The sequence below is a fragment of the Quercus lobata genome, chromosome 11 (assembly GCF_001633185.2).
Source record: "Quercus lobata isolate SW786 chromosome 11, ValleyOak3.0 Primary Assembly, whole genome shotgun sequence".
Taxonomy (NCBI): Eukaryota; Viridiplantae; Streptophyta; class Magnoliopsida; order Fagales; family Fagaceae; genus Quercus; species Quercus lobata.
Window position 1 is genome coordinate 19516850 of NC_044914.1, and position 22048 is coordinate 19538897.

The 22048-nt window shown below is 34.7% G+C and overlaps 2 protein-coding genes across 2 annotated transcripts; one reads left to right on the forward strand and one right to left on the reverse strand.

The window, feature by feature from the left end:
• Window positions 1-2939: 2939 nt before the first annotated feature.
• Window positions 2940-5684, forward strand: LOC115967429 (F-box/kelch-repeat protein At1g22040-like). Its single transcript, XM_031086519.1, has 2 exons — window positions 2940-3024; window positions 3832-5684. The coding sequence occupies exon 2, from the start codon at window positions 3913-3915 to the stop codon at window positions 5332-5334; it is 1422 nt and encodes a 473-aa protein (XP_030942379.1). The 5' UTR covers window positions 2940-3024; window positions 3832-3912; the 3' UTR covers window positions 5335-5684.
• A 2273-nt stretch (window positions 5685-7957) lies between these two features.
• On the reverse strand, window positions 7958-20695 carry LOC115967430 (BRASSINOSTEROID INSENSITIVE 1-associated receptor kinase 1-like). The gene is made up of 11 exons (XM_031086520.1): window positions 20190-20695; window positions 18702-18834; window positions 18538-18609; window positions 14803-14946; window positions 12513-12584; window positions 12327-12398; window positions 12149-12228; window positions 11248-11373; window positions 10826-11167; window positions 10060-10454; window positions 7958-8433 (listed from the first exon to the last, which is right to left on the reverse strand). Exons 1-11 carry the CDS (start codon window positions 20299-20301, stop codon window positions 8113-8115), a joined length of 1869 nt encoding a protein of 622 aa, XP_030942380.1. The 5' UTR covers window positions 20302-20695; the 3' UTR covers window positions 7958-8112.
• Window positions 20696-22048: the final 1353 nt, after the last annotated feature.

Consider the following 22048-nt stretch of genomic DNA (forward strand, 5'->3'; position numbering starts at 1 on the left):
TAGTTTTGAACAGAGTAATTCTTAGGTATTCTCTAAGAATAGAAAATAATATTTTTTTTTCTCTCATATTTATAATAGGGTCCACTCATTAAATTCATAATAGAGTCAACCATAAATATAAGAAGAGGGAACATCATTTACCCATACTCTAAGAGTACCTAAGAATTTTATGAGAATGAGATTCTTGTAACCTATTGTTTTGCCATAATATTATCACTATGAGAGCTGATCTCCAATAGCTTCTAAAACGTTGTTTTCTCCTATTTGTATTGTTTTGTAATCAAGCTGTACTATTGGAAATTTAATACCAAGTCTAAAAAATACAATTTGTCCCACTGTTGTATGAACATAGTGGGAGTTTGATACCTAAAAAAGTTTCTAAAAAATTCCTTATTTTCTGACAAGTACAACCACTAACTCAACAGTCAACTGTGGAAATTCAAAGATGATAAGAGCATCCTGGAGCTATAATTTTAGTTTTTTTTTTTTTTCTACAAAAAATTACTTTATCTAATTTACTTTTTCATTTTACAAAACACCCAATATTAGTAGTTTTATTTTAGTTTTTAATATAATAAAATAACATAAACAACACAATAAAATAATAAAAAACAAACGCCACAATAAAATAATAAAAAACAAACACCATAGTCACCTCCACCGATGGCCACAACCACCACTCTACTCTGGTAACCACAACACAATGCAAAAAAAAAAAAAACAAAAACAAAACCACAACCACAATCACAATCTCATCACCACCAACAACCACAACCAACCATTACAACCACAACCACAACCCACAGCCACTGCCACTGCCACTGCCACAACCACAACCGCAACCATAAACCATGAAACCCATAGCCAAAATCCACAAACCCATGCCAAAGTCAAAATCATCCACCACCACTACCATAACCAAAATCAACCACCACCACCAAACCCATATGAAAACACCAAAAAAAAAAAAAAAAAAAAAAACCAATCATAGCAAAGAGAGAAGAGAGATGGGCGGTGGTGGCAACAGCTAAAGGCTTGGGTTGGCAGCTTGGGGCTTAGGTCGGCAAAGCTTGGGTCGGCAAAGCTTAGGTCGGCGAAGTTGGGTCAGCGAAGCTTGGGGCTTGGGTTAACGAAGCTGGGTAGAGATGGATGAGAGGGAGAGAGGAGATCTGATGGGAGTAATGGGAGAGAGAGATGAGCTGAAAGAAAAAACAAAAAAGAATAAAAAAATGGAGAAAATAAAAAATAAAAAAAATATTAAAGGGATTTGGCTTCTTGCTACAGTAAATAGGTACTAGTACTTGTATATTGTAGCATGTAGCCAAATTTTTTTAGCTATGGCATCACCAATGTACACAATATTTTGTAGTTTGAGGAGGCAAAAATAGCATTATAGCTGCATGCCTCCACCAATAATGATGCTCTAAAAATTAATTAATTGTTATAAAAAAAAAAAAAAAATCCTACTGCTCTTCAATGAAAAAGAACAAAATATTTGCAACATAGAATTGACTAAGGAAGGCAAATTTTTGATATTTCTAATTCATGTGCATATTAATCAAAACACTAGTTTAAATTATAAGAGGCATCAACTAATTAACAATCATAAATTTCAGTGTAGAATTAGATATTAGATTTCATCAGCTATAGAGTAATGATAATGATTCATGGATACAATTTTGCCCCCCACTCTCCAAATAAGAGAAATCCTGACTCCGTTAATTAGGATCATAATCCAAGCGAAGATCAAGGCAAACAGGTTAAAAAGAGTGCAATAGGCTTGACCTATTCCACATGAACTTCAGTGTGCATTTGGTATTAATTATTTTTATCAACTTACTTTACTATTCAGCTTATTTTTGTTATTATCTATGAGTTTCATTGCACTTTTTGGTACTATTAATAAGTCTCATTGTACTATTTCAGCTAACTTTGACTTTTATCTACTATACTTTCAACAAAAAACTTTCATTTTTCATCTAAATAAACTATTTCTAGATGGACACAATACTAAAACAATCTAAAAATCTAACAATATATATATTCAAAATTCTCTAATTTGATTTTTTTTGGGGTTAATAATTAATGAATTAGATATTGAGTAAGTTTAGCACTCAATTTTCATAACTTTACCACAATTTTGCCACATGGCAAGTTGTAAGTTGTGAAAATAAAATAGTAGATCTATGTGAGTTCATGATTCTACCACTCACAAATCGCTACGTGGTAAAGTTGTGAAAATTGATGTGGTACTAAACTTACTCTTAAATATTATTATAGATAACATATAACTATTTTTTTTTATTGATTATTTTATTAAAAATTATGAATTAAATAGTTATTATATAAATAAATATTTAAAAAAAAAAATTTATTGGAAGGCACAAGTTGGCTATTTTGTTTTCTCTAATGCGCGCAAGTTGACTACTAAATACTGTACTGGTGCGTAGAGATAAGGAGATGTATTATGATTAAAAAAACAATCTATTTTTTACTATAAAAATTATTGTCATCTTTTCTCTTTAACATAATCGAATGACGTGAGAGGCATTCTCAACCAAAAAAAAAGAATGACGTGGTACAGATGATGTACGAGTTAGTTTTGGACGCAACTAAGAGAATACTTTCATTATCAAAAAAAAAAAAAAAAGAGAATACTTTGGTAAGGCATTCTAAACGATAGTTTTTAATATTTAAATAATATTAAATATATTTTAATATATTTTTTTATTTATATATATTTTTAAAAAATACAAACAACATTATTAGAAAAATATTACCAAACAACTCTTATATCTGTGAAATCTGGACCGTTCGATACATGGGGCCCATACGTTATAGAAAATCGGTGGCGTACGTTAGGTGGGTCACACTCACAGACTCTAAGGATTCGTTCTCCGAATATTTTAATAATTAAGCTTTTTGATATTATTGATAATAAAAAAAAAAAAAAATGAACAATAAAGGAAACAAAGAAACGAATCTCTCTGTGTCTCTCTTTCCGTCTCTGTGCCAAAAAGCAAAGTAAGTTTATATTTCTTCTTCAGTTCTGCAATAAGATTGTAGTTTCCGATGTTGCTTCTTTGATTTATTAATCGTTTGGTTTGTTTATATGTATATATGTTTTTTTTATTTATTTGGTTTTTCATAGTATCCATTTTTCACTGTAAGTGATTGTTTGTAATACAACACACTCACTCGTTTGGGAAACCCAGTTGAAAATATAGCTTCATCTCTGCTTATATTATATTGGGTTTTAGTTTTCCTGTGAAAATTGCTCCAATTGTTGGGTTTTTTTTTGTTAAAATTTATGTTTGGTTGCCAAGAAAGGTAAGGGATGAAAAAAAGAAGAAGAAGAAAAGTAATTTCATATCAAATGGGCCCATTTTAATCGAAAGTTTTGTTTTTATCATTCTCCTTCTTCTTCTTCTTTTTTTGATAAAATTAGAATACAGAAATTCAATATGTTGGTGGAAGAAGAAAGCTGATTTTTTTTTTTAAAAAAATTTTTCTTTTCTATTTGTTAATATTAATACCCTATAAAAACCAGAAGCTCATACTAAGGTTAGAATTTTTTTTTATTATGCAAGAGTACCTGTACTATGGGGCTGATTAGTCTGCATTTTAGTAGAGTTTTTTTTTTTTTTTTAATTACTTTCTGTAGTATTATGAAATGGTCTATCCAACATATAGCACATTTTTCTTGTTTGGCTAAATTGGCGTAAAAATTTGAGAACTTTACAGTGTATTTCTGATAGCTGACCTTTGAAAAATTGATAGTTTTATGCTGATACTATTCTTCTGTGCTTGCTTCTATTGTGCTGAGCTCAGATATGATTAGAAGTTATAACTCTTAACATTACGGGATATTTAAGAAGCTGGTCGAGTTTGGTTTTTGAAGACTTTGATTTAATGGGGTCTGTATTGAGCCTAAACAATTCGAGAATCGAGCAGCATGAGTTTTCACAAAGTGACTTTTGCAAGAGGCAAAGGTTGTCATTGGACTTTTGTGAGGAGAATTCAAGATTGATTCCTAGTCTTCCTGATGAGATATCTTTTCAGATTCTTGCTAGGCTTCCTAGGATTAATTATTTGAAGCTTAAGTTGGTGTCTCAGGCCTGGAAGGCTGCCATTCTAAGCTCTGAACTTTTCAAATTGAGAAAAGAACTTGGAAAAACAGAGGAATGGTTGTATATATTAACAAAGGTTCAAAATGATAAGCTACTATGGTATGCTTTGGACCCTCTTTCCCGAAGATGGCAGAGGCTGCCCCGAATGCCAAATTTTGCTTTTGAAGATGAATCTAAAAAGGGTTTGAATGCCCTTCGGATGTGGAATATGGTAGGCTCAAGTATCAAAATTGCTGATGCCATAAGAGGTTGGCTTGGGAGGAAGGATGCATTTGATAGAATGCGTCTTTGTGGTTGTGCTATTGGGGCTGTTGATGGCTGCCTCTATGTGCTAGGGGGATTCTCCAGAGCTTCAACCATGAAATGTGTCTGGCGGTATGATCCAATTTTAAATGTTTGGAGTGAAGCAACTCCTATGTCAATTGGTAGAGCTTATTGTAAGACAGGCATCTTGAACAATAAGCTTTATGTTGTTGGGGGGGTTTCTAGGAGTCAAGGTAGATTGACCCCACTTCAGTCTGCAGAATTTTTCGATCCAATTACAGGTGTATGGTCTCAAATACCAAGCATGCCTTTTACAAAAGCTCAGGTGCTACCAACTGCCTTCCTGGCTGATCTGCTCAAGCCTATTGCCACTGGTATAACATCATATAGGGGAAGATTATTTGTGCCTCAGAGTTTATATTGCTGGCCATTTTTTGTTGATGTGGGGGGGGAAGTTTATGATCCGGAGATGAATTCATGGGTTGAAATGCCAATTGGAATGGGAGAGGGCTGGCCTGCAAGGCAAGCAGGAACAAAATTGAGTGTGACTGTCGATGGTGAGCTATATGCACTGGATCCAGCTAGTTCTCTTGATAGTGCCATGATCAAGGTATATGATTACCAAGACGATGCTTGGAAAGTTGTTGCAGGAGATGTTCCCATCCGTAACTTCACTGCTTCAGAGTCTCCCTATCTACTAGCCAGTTTACTTAGGAAGCTTCATGTGGTCACTAAAGATGCCAATCACAATATTGCTGTCCTGGAGGCTGATATACAGAATCATTTAGCTTCCTTCCCACCAGCTCCATTGCCATTGGATGATGCCATTCATGAACATGCTGAAGCTGCTGCAGAATCGGAAACAGATCTTTGGAAGGTAATTGGCACTTGCAGTGTTGGGTCAGCTGAACTGGTTAGCTGTCAAACCCTTTGTATTTGATGATCTAGGCAGCAAAGTTGCACTTCATAAAATGCCTTCAGGTCTATCTTGGTTAATTATGCTTAACAAAATTGGAATTGTGTTAATAAGATATATGCGTGATAAAGTTGTCTTCCTTGCCTTCGTTTTTGTTAGAATCCTCTTTCTTCTTTTTCTTTTTTGGAAATTTCTTCCCCTTGTACTGGGTTGGGTTAATGGCCTAGTTGATGCCATGTTATGTCCATACTATCTTAGTGCCAAGTTATGTAGGCATTGCTAGGTATTAATTATGTTGCAACAGCCAAGAGCCCCTTAGCTCAATTGGCACTTTCCAGTGTTTTCAATAAAGATTATTTAGGGTTTAAATTTTCCCTCTCCCAACTATCAAATCATCCAAAAAAAACAATGCCGCAATACATTGCAGTTGTAATCAGATTATGGATGCGTTTTCACCAAATATTTCCATGGTTCAAATTCCTCCTCCCTCAACTATCAAATAAATATGAAAGCCCCCGCAACACATCAGGGTTCTAATCAGATTATGGAGGACTTTATCAGTTTGAAAACGTCCCAAGTTTGCCAGTGGTGTTAGTTTGGGAACAAAATTTAATGCATTTTTTGAAAATGTTGAATATTCGGTAATTCATGTAATTATATTCCATTGATTCAGAGGTATTGTCATAACTATGACAACAAAACTAGAGGAAAGGGGTGGAATTCAGTATTTGTTACTGCCTATCCATTCAGATTAAATGGAGTAACCATGGTAAAGTTTCAAGTTGTTGATAGAGGGACAAAAGGAGGTGTTTCATATTTGAAAAAACCTTTACCATCACAATTTTTTTTTTAAAAAAAAAAAAAAAAAAAAAAAATTCGGAGTGATAAGCTTAAGATTTTTTTTATTTCCTTCCAGAGAAGTATCTTATCAGAGGATAAGCAGACTTTTCATTGGTTTAACATATGTTTGATTTTGTTTCTGCATATCACAGAACAAGAGAAGCCTTCTGTTATCTGAGTTTATACTCATATTGAGCCTTTTGTTAAATTTAAGAACTCCAACTATATATTATCTCTCTCTCTCTCATTTTTTTTTTTTTTAATTCTTAATTTCCTTGGATAATTTTATACTAGACCTTTCATTAAGCCACTCCATGCAAACCCAATTGAAAAGGCATTTTGATTTAACTTGTTAAAAATGGTTTAATAGAAGTAGAAGATAGAAGCAGTGCATTTAGAAAAGGGAATGGCGTTGAGCACTAATCTCTCATCCTTTCATTGCCTGCTTGCTTGCACCAAGGTGCTAGGACAAATTTGGCAATTGTGGAATATTTGTCGGACGACTTTTGGTATAACATTTTAGCCTCACTAAAAAAAAATTGAAAAGAAAAAAGGAGTTAGGAAAATGAGATAAGATGTCTAAAGAAAATCGTGCTATATTGGTTTAGCACAATATTGGCATGAGAAAGAAGACATGTTTCTGGCATATTAATTGACATTGCTATAAGCTCTCTTAGCTTAGCTGCATTTGTTTGACTTAAATATTTTTAAGTGAAAATATTTCAGGAAAAGCAATTTATTTTACAGTATTTAGTAACACATTTTGTAAGTATTTTCATGTGTTGAAAATGCATAAACCATTTTACGGCAGTGAGGGATTTATTTTAGGTGATTAATCTGAAAATATTTTTAAATTGGCCACTATTTACAAACCAAACTAAAATACCTTAAAATGAGGAAAAAAAATATATTTTCAGACGAAATTAGACAGAGCCTTTAGTTGCCATTGTTGAATAAGAATAATGCCTCTTTCAGAGACTGATGTGACTAGTAATGATGTAGGAGAATTTATTAGGCTGAAGGAAAGAAGGCTTGTCGGTCTACTTTGTTAGCTCGTTTGCTATCTCAATACTAAGAGTCTACTCTAGTATAAGACATTTTTTTTTTTTTTTGGTAAGGAGGATAAGGAGATAGGATTCTAGGTTTACTAAAATATTACTAAATAAAGAGCATAGTATTGAGTCATTGTAAACAGTCTCTTCTTATCTATTTTATGAAATTCCAAATCTGAATATTATCTTTAACCTTTTCAAGTTTTGCTTCAAAAGCTTGACCCCAGGGTGTTTTCGAAGCTTTAGACTATTTTATGCTCAAAAGCTTTCACCAAAGGTGTTTTCAACCTCTTTAGTTTTTGCTGAGTACTTTACCCAAAAGGTATTTTCGTACGAAGAAATAAAGGCTGCCATATTTTTGCACAAAGGGTAGGCCCAAAGTGTTTTTATTGAATGAATCATTATCCAATTTTAGTGAGTAAATTTATCTTTTATAATAATTAAAAAATAATAAAAAAACAACTAATCAAATTTTAACATTTTAATCCGCTGAATAATCCAAACCAGACTTTTACAATCTCAACTTTATATGTAAAAATTGGTATGCCAAAGCTTCACAGACAGGAAGAAAGCAAAGTTTCTGAGGAAGAAAATAATTATAATTTACTCGGTATGCAGTCTTCATTAGTTTTGGATACATAATATGACAAATGATAGTGCCTCGGTAGCCTTTCCGGCCTGTTTGATGGCACCTATTTTTCTTTTTCTTTTTTCACATCGCCATTGTTAACCCTGAAGAAATTACATCATCAACCAAAACATGAAACGCAAACTGTTACATTAGAAAAATGTTACTAGAAAAAATATATGCACAAATTTGATATACATATGTGTTTGTCTCAAATACAAAAAAAGTGCGATCCAAGAGAATTTTATATGTATGCTATGAATGGAACCATGAAATTTAGGATCATCTCGGACCGGACAATTCATCTGGAGGGATTTGGGAAGTAGAGTTGTTGTCGAGGATCCAAGAAGCGTTTGGATTATGCATACTATTAAAATCTTGACGGAACATTTCTTCCTTCTGCCACTCTTCCCATCTTTCTGCCAAGCCATCACCTTCAAGCATTCTAACTACCTCTGACATCTTCGGCCGTTCCATTGGGGCGCCTTGTGTGCAAAGTAGCGCCACTTGGATCAGCTCTTCCACCTCGGCCTCAACATATTCACCCTGCATATCAGCATCCACTAGTGCCTCCAACTTCTTATCTTTAAGAAGTCCTTTCACCTGATGAATTGTCAAAACTAATGTCAGGCAGTTCAATGCAACCCAAAGGAAAAAATGTATGTTGTGCACTCATTAAAAAGGATAAAAACAAGTTTCACCTGCATTGGGAAGTAACAAAAGCCAATAAGCAAATTACAAACACAACCTTAACCAAAAAGTGGCTCAACGCCCTATAAAAAACCAATTTGCTACATTATAAATTCGACCTTAACCAATTCCCAAAGACGCTCGTTAAATGAACCCAAAAGAAAACTCTCTTTAACGATTGAGCTAGGTTTAGAAAGGAAACTTTAGATTATAACAGGTAAAGCCCATGCAGTATAAAACAACACCCAGTAAAACTCTGCTAACATGACCTAGGCTACCTAAACTGGTGTCAATATAGGGTTATAAAAAATATAAAAATTCCTGAGAAAAAATTATGGTTAGCTTTAAAAATGACTTCCAGAAACTCAACACTATTAAGATTAATTATATATTAATTTTTTATCAAAGAAAAATAACCACTAGCATTTACAATCTCATGCCATTACCCAGTGCAAGGTTGAGGGCTTCAGCAGAATGGCAGCGATACAAATGGAGATTGAGGAGGGCGACGGTAACCAATGCGGTAGCTAGTGCCGGTGAGTGATGAGCTTGCGAAGGGCGAGTGGGTTGTCGTGGATTTTGTCGCGTGATGGCAAGTGGTGATAATGGTTGGGGTTTGGGCTTTGATTTCTGTTTGGCTCGGAAACATGGGTTGAAAGCAGCAGTGACAAGAATTCTTTTCTTTTTTTTTGGGGTCTAGATTGACTGCAGTGATGCTACAAACAGATTGGGCGTTTGCTCTGATACTAAAACTAAAAATGACACAAGACAAGCAGAACAATCGAACAGTAAAATTGAAAAACTAGAAAATAAAGGGATATGACTTAAGAGTTAGCACCTAAGCCTGGCTTGGAGTCAGCAACAAGTGGGAAAACCACTACGAGTCTGCACCTAGGGTGGACTTGGAGTCAGCACCAGACCAAAGAGACCAAAAGGCCATTTTTTTCATTCATCAAAGTATCAACTAACTCCAAAAGGAGTTCAATTGTTTGCTTATTACAAAAATAAGCCTGCTTCCAAATTAAAATACTAATAGCCCAATAAACTACTAGGACCTAAAACATAAATATACAATTGACTTGCAAACATAAATAATACTAAATAAATATCTTCTTGCATCTCCCGCATCATACAGACCTATCCTTCAGCATTTTTGCATGAAGTAGACACTCTCAAATCTTGAACCCACACACTTGTGTTTGGAATGCAGCCTGAGACTTCTACCATTGCACCAAACAATAGCTCCTAGATTTCAGTCTCATATGTTTTCCTTTTTTATTTGTAAGTTACACACGCACCCAGTGGATTTTGAACCACAACCTCACCTCCATCCCGTTATTATGGAAGGAGGAAGTGTCATTCGAGCTAAAGCTCATTGGCGCTACATTCTCCTTATCACAGACTGTTTGAAGCAAAAAGCTAGAATATCCGGAAACAAGACAAATTCAAAGAAGGATAGAGAATTATTTGAAACAGCACCATGTCCAATGATAAATTAGTGACAAACAAACATGCAATAGGAAGATGTGAATTACTTACCCAATCAAGTAACATGACATCGTCATCGTTTGCAAGCCGAGCAAGATCAAAAGCTCTTTGACCAGTTATCAGTTCAAGAAGCATGACCCCATATCCAAAAACGTCAGTTTTTTCTGAAGACTTTCCAGTTGAGAGGTACTCTGGTGCTATATGCCCAATTGTGCCACGTACAGCTGTGGTCACATGGGTATCTTTGTAATCCATAAGTTTAGCCAACCCAAAGTCTCCAACAACTGCTTCGAATTCCTCATCCAACAATATGTTTGCAGCTTTTACATCACGGTGAATAATTTTAGGATCACAATGATCATGCAAATAAGCGAGCCCCCTTGCAGATCCTAATGCAATTCGTTTACGTACGGGCCAGTCAAGTGCGGACTGTGATTCCGGACGTTCTACAATAATGAATCAAAAAAATCATGAGAATAATCGAACTTCTTAAGAACAACACACCAAGAACATTTGAGATTTCTTTTTGGCGTCTGCATGGGTATCTGGAGATGTAACTTGTGTTATTTGTAAACTTGAATGGTTTGTTTGGATATAGAGCCCCCAGGCAGTCCAACATACCCAAATAAAAAGAACATAGTTGGCTAATTCAACTTATTCTCCCCCTCTCCTCAACTTGACTTAGAAATGAACTTATATTGAATTTTACACTTAAATTTAACCAAGATTAAGAGTTGATCTTTGCATTGAATCAATGAAAATTGTATTAAAATATTAGAAAAAGTGTAGTTTATAGAAAAGTGGCTAGCAAGAGTACCTCTTAAACATGATGCTACACTTCCATTTACCATAAAGGGATAAACAAGCAACCGTTCTGTTGGTGTCATGCAAAACCCACGAAGACGAAGAAGATTACGATGCACAGCCATGCTTATCATTTCTACCTCAGTTTGGAACTGCAGCTCCCCACCCTGGGTACGCTCCTCTTTGAGCCTTTTTACTGCCACTAGAGAACCATCAGCCAAACGTCCTTTATAAACTTTTCCAAACCCACCTCTTCCCAGAATATTTTTGTTGCTAAAGTTATCTGTTGCAACTTGCAGTTCACGCAGAGAAAATCTCTTGAGCTGACCCAGGTGAACTTCTGGATCTTCTTCGGCTGGAAAGACAGGGATATATAAAAATGCATCCTATGAAGCAACGACATTATGTTTATAAAAACTGTATTGACTCTCTAACCAGGTACATCAAAGAAATGATCCTGTGGTTTCCTTCGTCGCCACCAGGCAAGCGCAATTGCAGGGGCAGCAAAAAGTAGAGCAGCACCAGCAGCAACTCCTCCAGCAATTGCTCCCGTGGCACTACCTGATACAATTCATCAATTTAAATAGAGAGGTTGTGGCTCTCTTAAGCAAATCCCAATCATAACAGGTGACAGAATTCACAAATGGCAATGATGGCAAGTTCATAGAAGTTAGCATTCCAACACATGTTATCTGTGTGTGTGTGTGTGTGACCATTTAAAGTGACAGATTGTGACTCTCTTATGTGAACCAAAATTATAACAGGCAAGATAACTCATTAATTTCAATGATGATGGAGTTGCTCTATCTCTAAGGTATCATGCTCTTTGGGAGAATTCAACCAATACACCAAGTATAACTACCAGAGGACTTTACAAATGAGTTCAATGTCATCATCCTCCTTTCCTTTATCCCTCCTATTTTGATTGGTCAATAGCATCACCAACCAATGTCAACTTTCTCCTTTTCTTCGTCAAGGAGAGGGGGTGGGTGATAAGAAGTTGGAGAAGGTTTTCAAGCTCCAGCAGAGATGATACTTCATGCCTTAGATGCAAATACATCCCACTTCCAGATAGTTGCTTCCAAAAACAATTGATTGCACTTGAATACTTCATGCTTATATTAAATCAGAAGAAAGAGGAAGAAACGGGGAAATAGAGAGATTGCAAAATCAGGGAAGTTATCTGTGAGATGATTTTTAAAAGAAAATCAAAATATTCAAAACAAATTTCTTCTCAAATTTCTATGAGAACTCCCAGAACTGCACACACACACACAATAAACCTCATTATCAATCCGACTAGAGTTCATATTAATGATGAAAACATATAACACACCTGGATTAGAAGTTGTTGGTGCTGTTGGAATAGGAGGAGGTGGAGAAACTGGGAGCACTTTGAATAGATTATTATTAAAACTGCAAAATGAAACAACAGAAGTCAGCTAAGCTCGTTCATCAGTCAAGTCATTCTGGAATTCTGCCAAGGAAAAATAGAAGAAAGAAATGAAATTAACCTGATAGGAGTAAATAATGAAAAGGAACCATTAATGGGAATATCTCCTGTTAAACGGTTGTTTGACAGATCTCTTCATTCAACATGGAAAGAAGATAATGTTACATTTTTGCAATATATATGATGTGCAAATAATATATAAATCTTGATTGATCAAGAGAAACTTAGACATCAAGATAACACTCACAGGACTTGAAGTGATTGAACTGTAGTTAATATTACAGGTATTGTTCCTTTCAAGGTGTTGTTGTTCAGACGCCTATTTCACGCAACAGAAACTGTCATTTAAAGATAACCACAAAGATATTGCAGAAATAGAACAACCATCTAAATATTCAGTAACATTCCAGTAACTATATACACAACAAACATATTACTAATTACTTGAAAGAATAACACTGTAAAATACCAACGATGTATCTAATGACACTAAATTGTATACAACATCTAGCCATGAATAACAAGTGAAATCTGACTCTCATTATTCAAACAAATCCAACCCCGATTAGAAGTAATGAGCACAGTATATTAATTCTAGTTTAGGATCAATCATTTTTCATTGGCCACTCGAGACTAAAATAATGAATGTGTTATGCAAGAGCAGAGCCATAAAATACAAATCTTTATTCATCTAATACTGGGATAAGTCATGATTCATAAATATATTGCACACAAAATTATCAACTTTGATGTATATATATTTACTAGCTACTTTTTGAAGAGAACTTATCATCTTTTCAACTCTACTAAGTATACAGATGCTGTCTAGTTTGAAATTAAGACATACATACACACACACACACACACACATATATATATAATGCTAAATTACAAATTACACCCTTTACTTTGACCAAATTTCAATTCAATCCTATAACCTCTGATTTATTCATTTAAGTCCTATGCGGCAAATATCATGTTTCATTTCAAATTTGGCCCAGCAGCTAGTTAGTTGGCTTTAGGATTTTGTTTTTGCAGATATTTATGTGAAATATTGGATCATTTTTTTTTTAGGAATTTTTGGTTTACTTTCGGATCCAAGGATAATCACATGGGAAGACTTGGTTCCCAAGTTACGTACCAAGCACTTATAAAAAAAAAAAGACTTGGTTCCCAAGTTTGGCTGTTAGCATAGTGACATTTTCTAAAGCTAGTGAAGGTAGCTGGAAAAGCCAGGTGCTAGGTGCTATGAATCTTTCTCCAATGTCTGATGCTGATACTAAGTAATTTATGGAATCAGGTTATATGTTTGGGCTAATTAGATAATTTATAATTTGTCAATAAGAATTACCATGAATACCTTTATTTTATACAATTAAAAGTATTCCAAGTACTCTTTAATCTTTGTCTCTGGTAACGCATCATCCTAATCACTTTGTTTAGTTTCATCACACAGAAAAAAGGATTCTCTATGTCCGCTGCATGCAGCAAGACACTCAAAGCACATGGGATACCACCTATATCACACATGTCCCCTACCCAAGATTTTTAGGGGGAAATAAAAGGTTAAGAGATATAGATGACATAAAATCCTGTTGATATTATTGAGAAATGAGAAACCCAGAGATGAAAATAAATACAGGATTCAACCATAAAAGTTTTGCCATCAGTTCCCCAAAAGTATGCAAGTAGTTCTTAGGCAAATTGGGCAGCATGTTTGACAAGAAAAATATGAAAACAAAAGAAAAGGGAGGAGTAGTCAGTAAAGGAATCCAAAAAAATGGCAACAGCAATCTGCAGATAAAAATGAATTCAAAACCACAAGCTTCTGCCTTTGCTCCAGTCGCCTTACTTCCTAAAATTGATGACTTAACCTACCTCTAATTGCTAATACACCATCTTAAACATAGTGGGACTAGCTTTCAACTTTTATTTTAATTTATTTTATCTTTTTTAGATAAGAGTGGACTGTTTCCACATTGCACTATATCTTAAGCCTCCCAAAGCTCCCATTCCAGCTAAAGTAACATTTTGTCTATGGTAAATTTCATAAAAATATACATGTCACAAGGTCACCTTGCCTTCAGAGTTCCAATTACAAGTTCAAATTGTTCATTTATTATTTTCTGCTAGGGCAATGACATCTCCATCTGTGACACCTAAGCTACAATGAAGATATACATTGTACTTGGAAGTCAGCAATGCTTTGGGTAGAAAAATCTTCTATTTTCAGTGAACTTTCAATAACATCCAACTGCATATGCATGTTTGTGTATGTATTAAGTATTAACCAAAAGTACCATTAGAATAATTGCCATATAATATTGAATAAATGTAACAAAGAAGAAGCATTTTGTTTCTAGATATAGACGTAAGAAAAATTACTATCTAAAAGCAAATTAGCCATAAGCTTACCTGTTTTAAGGAAGGTGAGCCACCTAATTAGATGCTTAGTAAAAGGGGAAAAAATAATAAAATAAAATAAAATAAATAAATCTATTGACTTATACTATAAGATGAAGGATAGATGTTCATACAGAAAACGAAGTTTTTGAAGCTTGCCCAATGTGGATGGAATCCCTCCGTTTAAATTGTTCAAGTAAAGATCCAAGCTCACCAAGTCTGTCAAATTCCCAAGCTCCTCAGGGATTGGTCCACTTATGTTATTACTATAAAGTTCCCTGCCACAACAAGATCATTTAAAGGTCTGTGCAAGAAAAAAGAAAAAAACTATATAGCAAATTCCATGTTTTATTGCAAAAGAATGCAAAATGAGTCAAATTTAACATTCATAAACTTTGCTTTAGCAACATATAAAATATTATATCAGTTGGTGCTCCACCCAACTTCTTCCACTATATAACAGCAAAAATGGGAGCTCCAAATGGTGGGAGAGGCGGGTGGCAGCAGTCTTTCGGGACTCATCACAGAGTAAATAATCAAGAACTTACAGAATATATTCCAATTAAGAGAGATGGGAGGTAGGAAGTTCTTTCAGTTAGAATCGAAATCATTCAAAGTAGTTTTAGAAGAACACACAAGAAGATACGGGCTTTGGATTATTGAATGGGGCAAAGGATTTATGAGCAAAAGGCTCTGAGGGAACAAGGGAGCAATTTGTTCTGCTCAACGATATCAAGTTTAAATGCATCACGACCCTACCAAAGATTCCTCAAAATTTTTAGGGAATCATGCAAAGCTTTTGTGTTCTAGAGATGTTATAGCAAATGAAGACAGTTTTTATATGTGGCAGAGTATGGAAGGAATGACAGTCATGGTGAAGAAATCATACCAGATGGATGATACTTTTAGGGGTGGAAAGGATTTTTTTAAGTGATAAACGAGTTAGTGGAGATCTAACCACACCCCAACAATATGAGTTTAAACAACCAAACTTCACCTGAAATGCATGACAACCATAAACACACTTTGAGACTTTGCCCATCACCATGGACAAGACTTTGGTTGCAGAACCAGCAGTTGGGGACATTTAATACAAACAAAAAATACACAGATCAGATGATGCGAGTATGACAAGTGTCTGATTACGTCATGATGACAAGGAAATGATTTGACATGGAAGATCACTCCCCTAGGGCATGATGATGTGGCTGAAATATGCTACTCAAGGAAAGGCTTTCATTTTAGACATGATTAAATAATATGGCACATGGAAAATGCAGTAGAAATTAATTCGAAATGTGACCAATTAATTTAGACATGTGAGATAAATGATATATAAGCTAAGCGCTGCCTATAACTTGTGATTTCTTTCAGCATGTGACTTTGTTTTACTCGTGCTAACTATAGTTTTAAAAGTAAAAGGAAACTACTTATTATACAACATAAGCTAGTAACAGCTAGCTTTAAAAGTGAACTGCATCAAAGGCGATGTAGAAAGAAATGGGAGATCTCAATACAAGGAAAATTCTAGTTTTTCACAGTTTATACCTTCAAAATTGGATCAAGAAGAAGCTCAAAGGATTTGGCAAGTACATAGGCACGCCTTATGAGGTATGGAAAATAAACCTAGTTTAATTTTAGCCATTGAGGCATATTGAAGTAAAGGGACACAAAAGAAGTTCTTAGAAGAAGAGTCCAAAACCAACCTTCAAGGGTCATAAAGAACTGAAAAATATGTCATGCTCAGTAAAATGAATATAAAAGTTCAAAAACAAGCAGTGATAAAAGTGACAGGGCATTACTCTCAACTCTGAGAATTTGAATATCATTTTTTGGAACATAGGAACTGAATGATGGAGAAAAAAAGTTGTGAATGAGAAATTTAATCAAGCTATGGAAGACTACATTGTTTGTTTGCAGGAAATGAAATCAAAACTCATCACAAGAGGTATGCTAAGAATCTTATGAGGATGTTAACAAGTAGACTGGCTGTATTTAGGTTTTTGTGGAACAAAATAGTAGCGAAAATTGATGAAGCAGTGGGAAATTTCTTAGTGTTATGCAAATAGAGGGTGTGGGAAACCAATTCAAATGGGCTTTTCACTAGATTTTATGGTTCAAAATATGATAGTGATAGAAAGCTTTTTTGGGATTCATTACCAAGGATGTAACTAGTTGGTGGGAGGCGTGTGTGTGTAAGTAGAGACTTTAATGTCATTTGCTATCCGAGTGAGGGACTGGGTGGAGATGGATTTTCAACAGTCAAGACCTCTCTAATTCGATATGTCTGCATGGATTGTTGGATATTTCTATGGACGGGGTAGTTTTACCTAGTCCAATAATTGAGAGAACCAATCAATGTGCAAATTTGATCAATTCTTGTTTTCACTAGATTTGGAGGATCAATATCTTAATGTGGTCTAATGGAGGCTCCCTCATTTTCTTTCCAATCATTTTTCCTATTCTTTTGGACTGAAGAGATATTCAAAGCAGTAAAACCCCTTTAGATTTGAAGATATCTTGTTAAAAGTATAAGGATTTATGGAAAAAATTAAAACATAGTAGGAATACAATCATTTACAAGGACTCCAAGTTACATTTTGGCCAATAAACTTAGAGATATAAATATGGACTTGAAGAAATGGAATGAAGAGTTTGGCAAGGTGGAAATGACATAGAATGATTCGTACTATGAGGTTCATGATCTAAATGTAACGTAGAAAAATATGTCCTTATCATTTGAAAAGAAATCAAAGGAGGATAGAGCAAAAACAAAACTGGAAAGGCCTACACTTATGGAAGAGATTAATTGGAGACAAAATTTAAGAGCATTATGATTGAGGGCGGGAGACACAAACACCAATTTCTTCCACGGCCTTGCCAACTCCCACCAATGGAACAATTCTATAGGTGCCCATTCAATAGATGCAGAAGTGACATGAAATCAAGATGTCTCTTATCCATCCAAAAACACACACCAAAAAAAAAAAAAATCATTAACAATATAATGTATAGATTTACAGACAATTATATTATGCAAATGTGATTAAACATCCTTTGCTGGATGGATTATCATTTTGAGCTATCAATGAAGATGAAGCCAGCCAGCTGAAAATAACTTTGAAGAAGTTTTTAATGTGATGAGAATTATGAATGGAGACAAAGCTCCAAGTCCAAAGTCTCCAGACTGCTTGGCTTTCTTTCAAACTTGTTAGGACATAGTCAAAGATGACATCATACTTTGATACCAAGATAAATTGGAGCTAGGTGGAAACACGGTTCAATCCTAGGACCACCGACCACCTACTTTGATACTATGAAGAATTACAAATTGTCCTACAAACCCCTTTGCCTTTTTATGGTTTTCTTTCTTAATGCATGCATACTTATCCACCAAAAGAAAAAAAATAAAAAATAAAATAAAAAATAAAAAATAAAAATAAAATCAAGAAAAATATAGATGGAACCCATTAGAATTTGGCTTCTTGAAACTTTTAAGTGTATATATACTTAATAAAATACTTTGTACAACAATAAACTATTCATTCTAAAAGGAATAAAACTCTATATTTATGTCAAAACTCAATAACAAGCTTGTTCATAGCATCATACGTCATGAAAATCACAAAAAAGGAAATGATGCAATTCACGGACTTTAAGTTAATAAGAGGAAAACTATTAGAAAAAAAAAAGGCTTTTAATTCTAATTTTTAAAAACTTTATCTTTCTTTTTTTTTTGGATAGGTAGATAGGGGGAGGATGTAGGTGGGGTTCAAACTAATTATCTTTTAACATGAAACAAATAGTTAACATCATCATTTGAACAAAATACAGTCAAACAACTTGCCCTACATGTGAAGATGACTTACAAGTATTGCAGATTTAAAAGCTGACCAAGTTGTGGAACCAGTTGACCAGAAAGATTTGCATTTCCAAGATCACTGGGTGAAAAGATAATAGGCATCATATTTATAATAGTTAAAGTAAAGTGTAACTACAAGTCCAAGTCGCATGTCACATAAATAAATCTTACACTCGTGTCACACTATTTTCGCTATCACATGTTACATGGAACCATGTGCAGGGATTCACAAGGGTAGGATCCCAACTTTGCAGAACGTTGTTTGGATCAGCTAAATTGGTCTTCAATGCATTCAAAGCATCGCCTGCGTTATACAAATGAGGCACAATCATTAGGTGCAAACATCAATTAAAGAATAGTAATTTAAGTTAACAATGTTTTTTTGATAAGCAAATAAATTGAATTAAAATAAATAAATAAACCACAAGGATGCCTGAGTATACGGGCAGTATACAACAGGCAGCTCAAAAATAAAACAAAGACAAAAACATCAAAAAGGGGGAAAAAATCAGCAACTAATGAGAAGGCATGGATGCCAAGAAATCAAGAAACCCATCCACGGAGAATGAGGGAGTCGGTGAGGTCCTAGTCCATTCATACAGGGACTTCAAGAGAAGATGCTTCAATTTAACCACACTGATTCCAAGAAGGTAACAATGTTAATGTGCAAGCTTCAATTCCATACCAAAATGAATCAACCTCTCTCGTCATCAGAAACTGCCAGTACTCACAATCTTCTAGTGAGATGCCATCCAGTTAAAATCACAGTTTTTAACAGTACCAGTACCAGTACCAGGAAAAGGAAAACAGGCTCAACTTAAGTGACTTTCCCATATACAACAACCAAGACCAAGTTGCTGAAGTGAGGCAGTGCAGTAAGTGCATAATGAATCAAACCCTATTACACAACTCCACACTGTAAAAATACTAAGTAAACAGTCCCACACAACCATGGAATTTCAAATCCTATTACTCCTTATACCACAATAAAAAAATGACACACAAGACAAAAGCAAAGAATAAACCCTTTTCCAAATAGTTACAATATGCTGCTAACCCGCAACTTGAACCCTTTCTCCCCTAGACCCCAAGCACTCTGTGCATGGGGAGACACGACGCCAATTAAGGTACAAACCTCTTGGCAAAGCAAAGAATAAACCATTAGTACGATCCTTCAATTCAGCAATTAAAACATTACAACAGCTATGGTAACTAGGGATCAACATAGGTTGCTAAGCTTTCTTTTATATTTTTGTTATGGGTACAACTTAGGTACTTTAGAATTTAGAGATTCCTCAATTTTGTATTGTATTTAATTGTCCTTGGAAACACTTGATTGTGTTTTATTGATCAATACAACCTACAATCAGCTGTTTCAATTTAATTCGAGAACCTACTGTACTACAGGTGCAACTAAGATACTGTAAGTACCTTATTTTTACCCTTTTGTTATTCCCCAAAATGTGTAGATTTGGCAACTAAAAAGGAAATAAACAAAAAGTGAAAACCAGTGACACTCAAATTCCTTGAAAAACTCGGAATTTTAATTAAACATCACAGCAAAGCAAATTTCCAAATACAGCAATTCGAAATTCCAACTTACAGCTAAAATTACAAGAACATAAAAAAAGAAAAGAAGAGCGAGAAAGAATCACTAACCTTCGGCATTAGCAGAAACCTTTGATACAAAATTAAACAACAGAATTGAACAGAGAAAAGCGCAAAGCGAAACCAAAGCCACCAACCGCTCCATTAATAATAAAAATTCCATATATATCCTTAAATAAAATTCATGAGTTGTTATCACAAAGTCCCTGAACCAATTCTGGGTTCAAAAATCATTAAAATTCTCGAACCCCGTTGACCGATCGTTTTGTTTGTTGATAATTGGAGAAGAAACAAAGAAGAAAATGCATGCAGCAACTCCGAGAGAGAGAGAGAGAAAGAGTCAAATACTCAGACAAACAAAGAACAAAATACTAAAATAATTTAGACAGAGAACTGAGAATTTTCAAACACAGTTCAACAAAAGCAGGTAAAGAAATGAGGTGGCTGGGCTAAGAAGTCAATGTCTTTTTTATTTTTTTTTTTATTTTTTTATGGTGATATTTATTTTTGGTGTATTGTGATGGGTTTGGTATTATTTATTATACAGAGAAATGAAGAAGAGAGAAGTGTAGAGAGTCACAGTAGAAGAAGAGAGGTGAGCGGGTCAAAGACGCACGAACACACGCACGCGACAAAATGTTGTGTCCCCAGTCCCCACCACCACTGCTTTCCTTACTTAGTCCCTTTACTATGTACTTGCTTTTAATTATGTCCTTCCTAATTAAATAAACAAAAGTGAATTTGTCATTCTTTGTTTGAAATCGAATCCTACTCTTTTTTTCTTTTATGAAATAGAATCCCACTATTTAACTCCAATATTGGGCAACTAGTTAGTAAGAGTCATTGGCATAAGAGTTAATATGCGGATGCTATTTTAACACACCGAAACTTACTTTATTAATTTTAACACTTCACATCTTCTATTTTAACATTACACTATAATAAAATTATCTAAAAAAACTTAATTGTATTAAAAAGTGAACAAAAACAAAACAAAACAAAACCTAATCCACGTATCACTGGCCATCACACCACACATCCCACTACCATCGTCCACCACCAAGGACACCAAAACCACCACGAAACTCATTGTAAAACCAAAACACAAACACCCACATTCAACCCAAAGAGAAAATCTCATTTCTCAAACCTCCAAACCCAATTACAGAACTAATAAAAAAAATAAATAAAAAACTCCACCCAACAAAGTTAAGAGAGAAGAGAGAGGCCAACAACCTCTAGTGGTGGCTTCATCGGTGTGCTTCACTCGACGACCAACCTCAACTGCAAAAACAAACTCAACCACCAATAGTTGTCAATCTCAACCACCCCCCCCCCCCAAAAAAAAAAAAAAGCCACAACCATAACGAGAGAGGGACAATAGAGAGGAGAGATGTCTGAGAGAGAGGGAGGCGAGAGAGGGAAAAGATGCCTGAAAGGGATAAGAGAGAAGAGAAAACAAAAAATGATTTTTTTTTTTTTTTACACAACATGCTACAGTACACACTAGTAGAAGCATGTTGTAAAAAAAATTAAGGAGGTATTTGGTACACCCACTCAAACACACATTTTTAGTTTTTAAATTACATTACACGCATTTCCATACACTTTTTCACCTACACATATTTTCACACATGTTTTCAAACAACAAAACACATGTACCAAACACCCTCTGAGTTTTGGTACATCTTATGAGATATGGCTTTTGATGTTTGGTATGCCAAATGTTAAAAATTTAGCATTTGGCACACCTAATGTCAATGCTCTTAGAAGTGTTAAAAGTCCAAAAATATTTAGTACCCTAAATAACAACAACAACAACAACAAATGCTACATCCGGAGTGCTAAACCTAAAAAAAAATTTGCAAACTTGATATTAGGTGAAATCGGTTCAAGTCGGTCAATGTTAA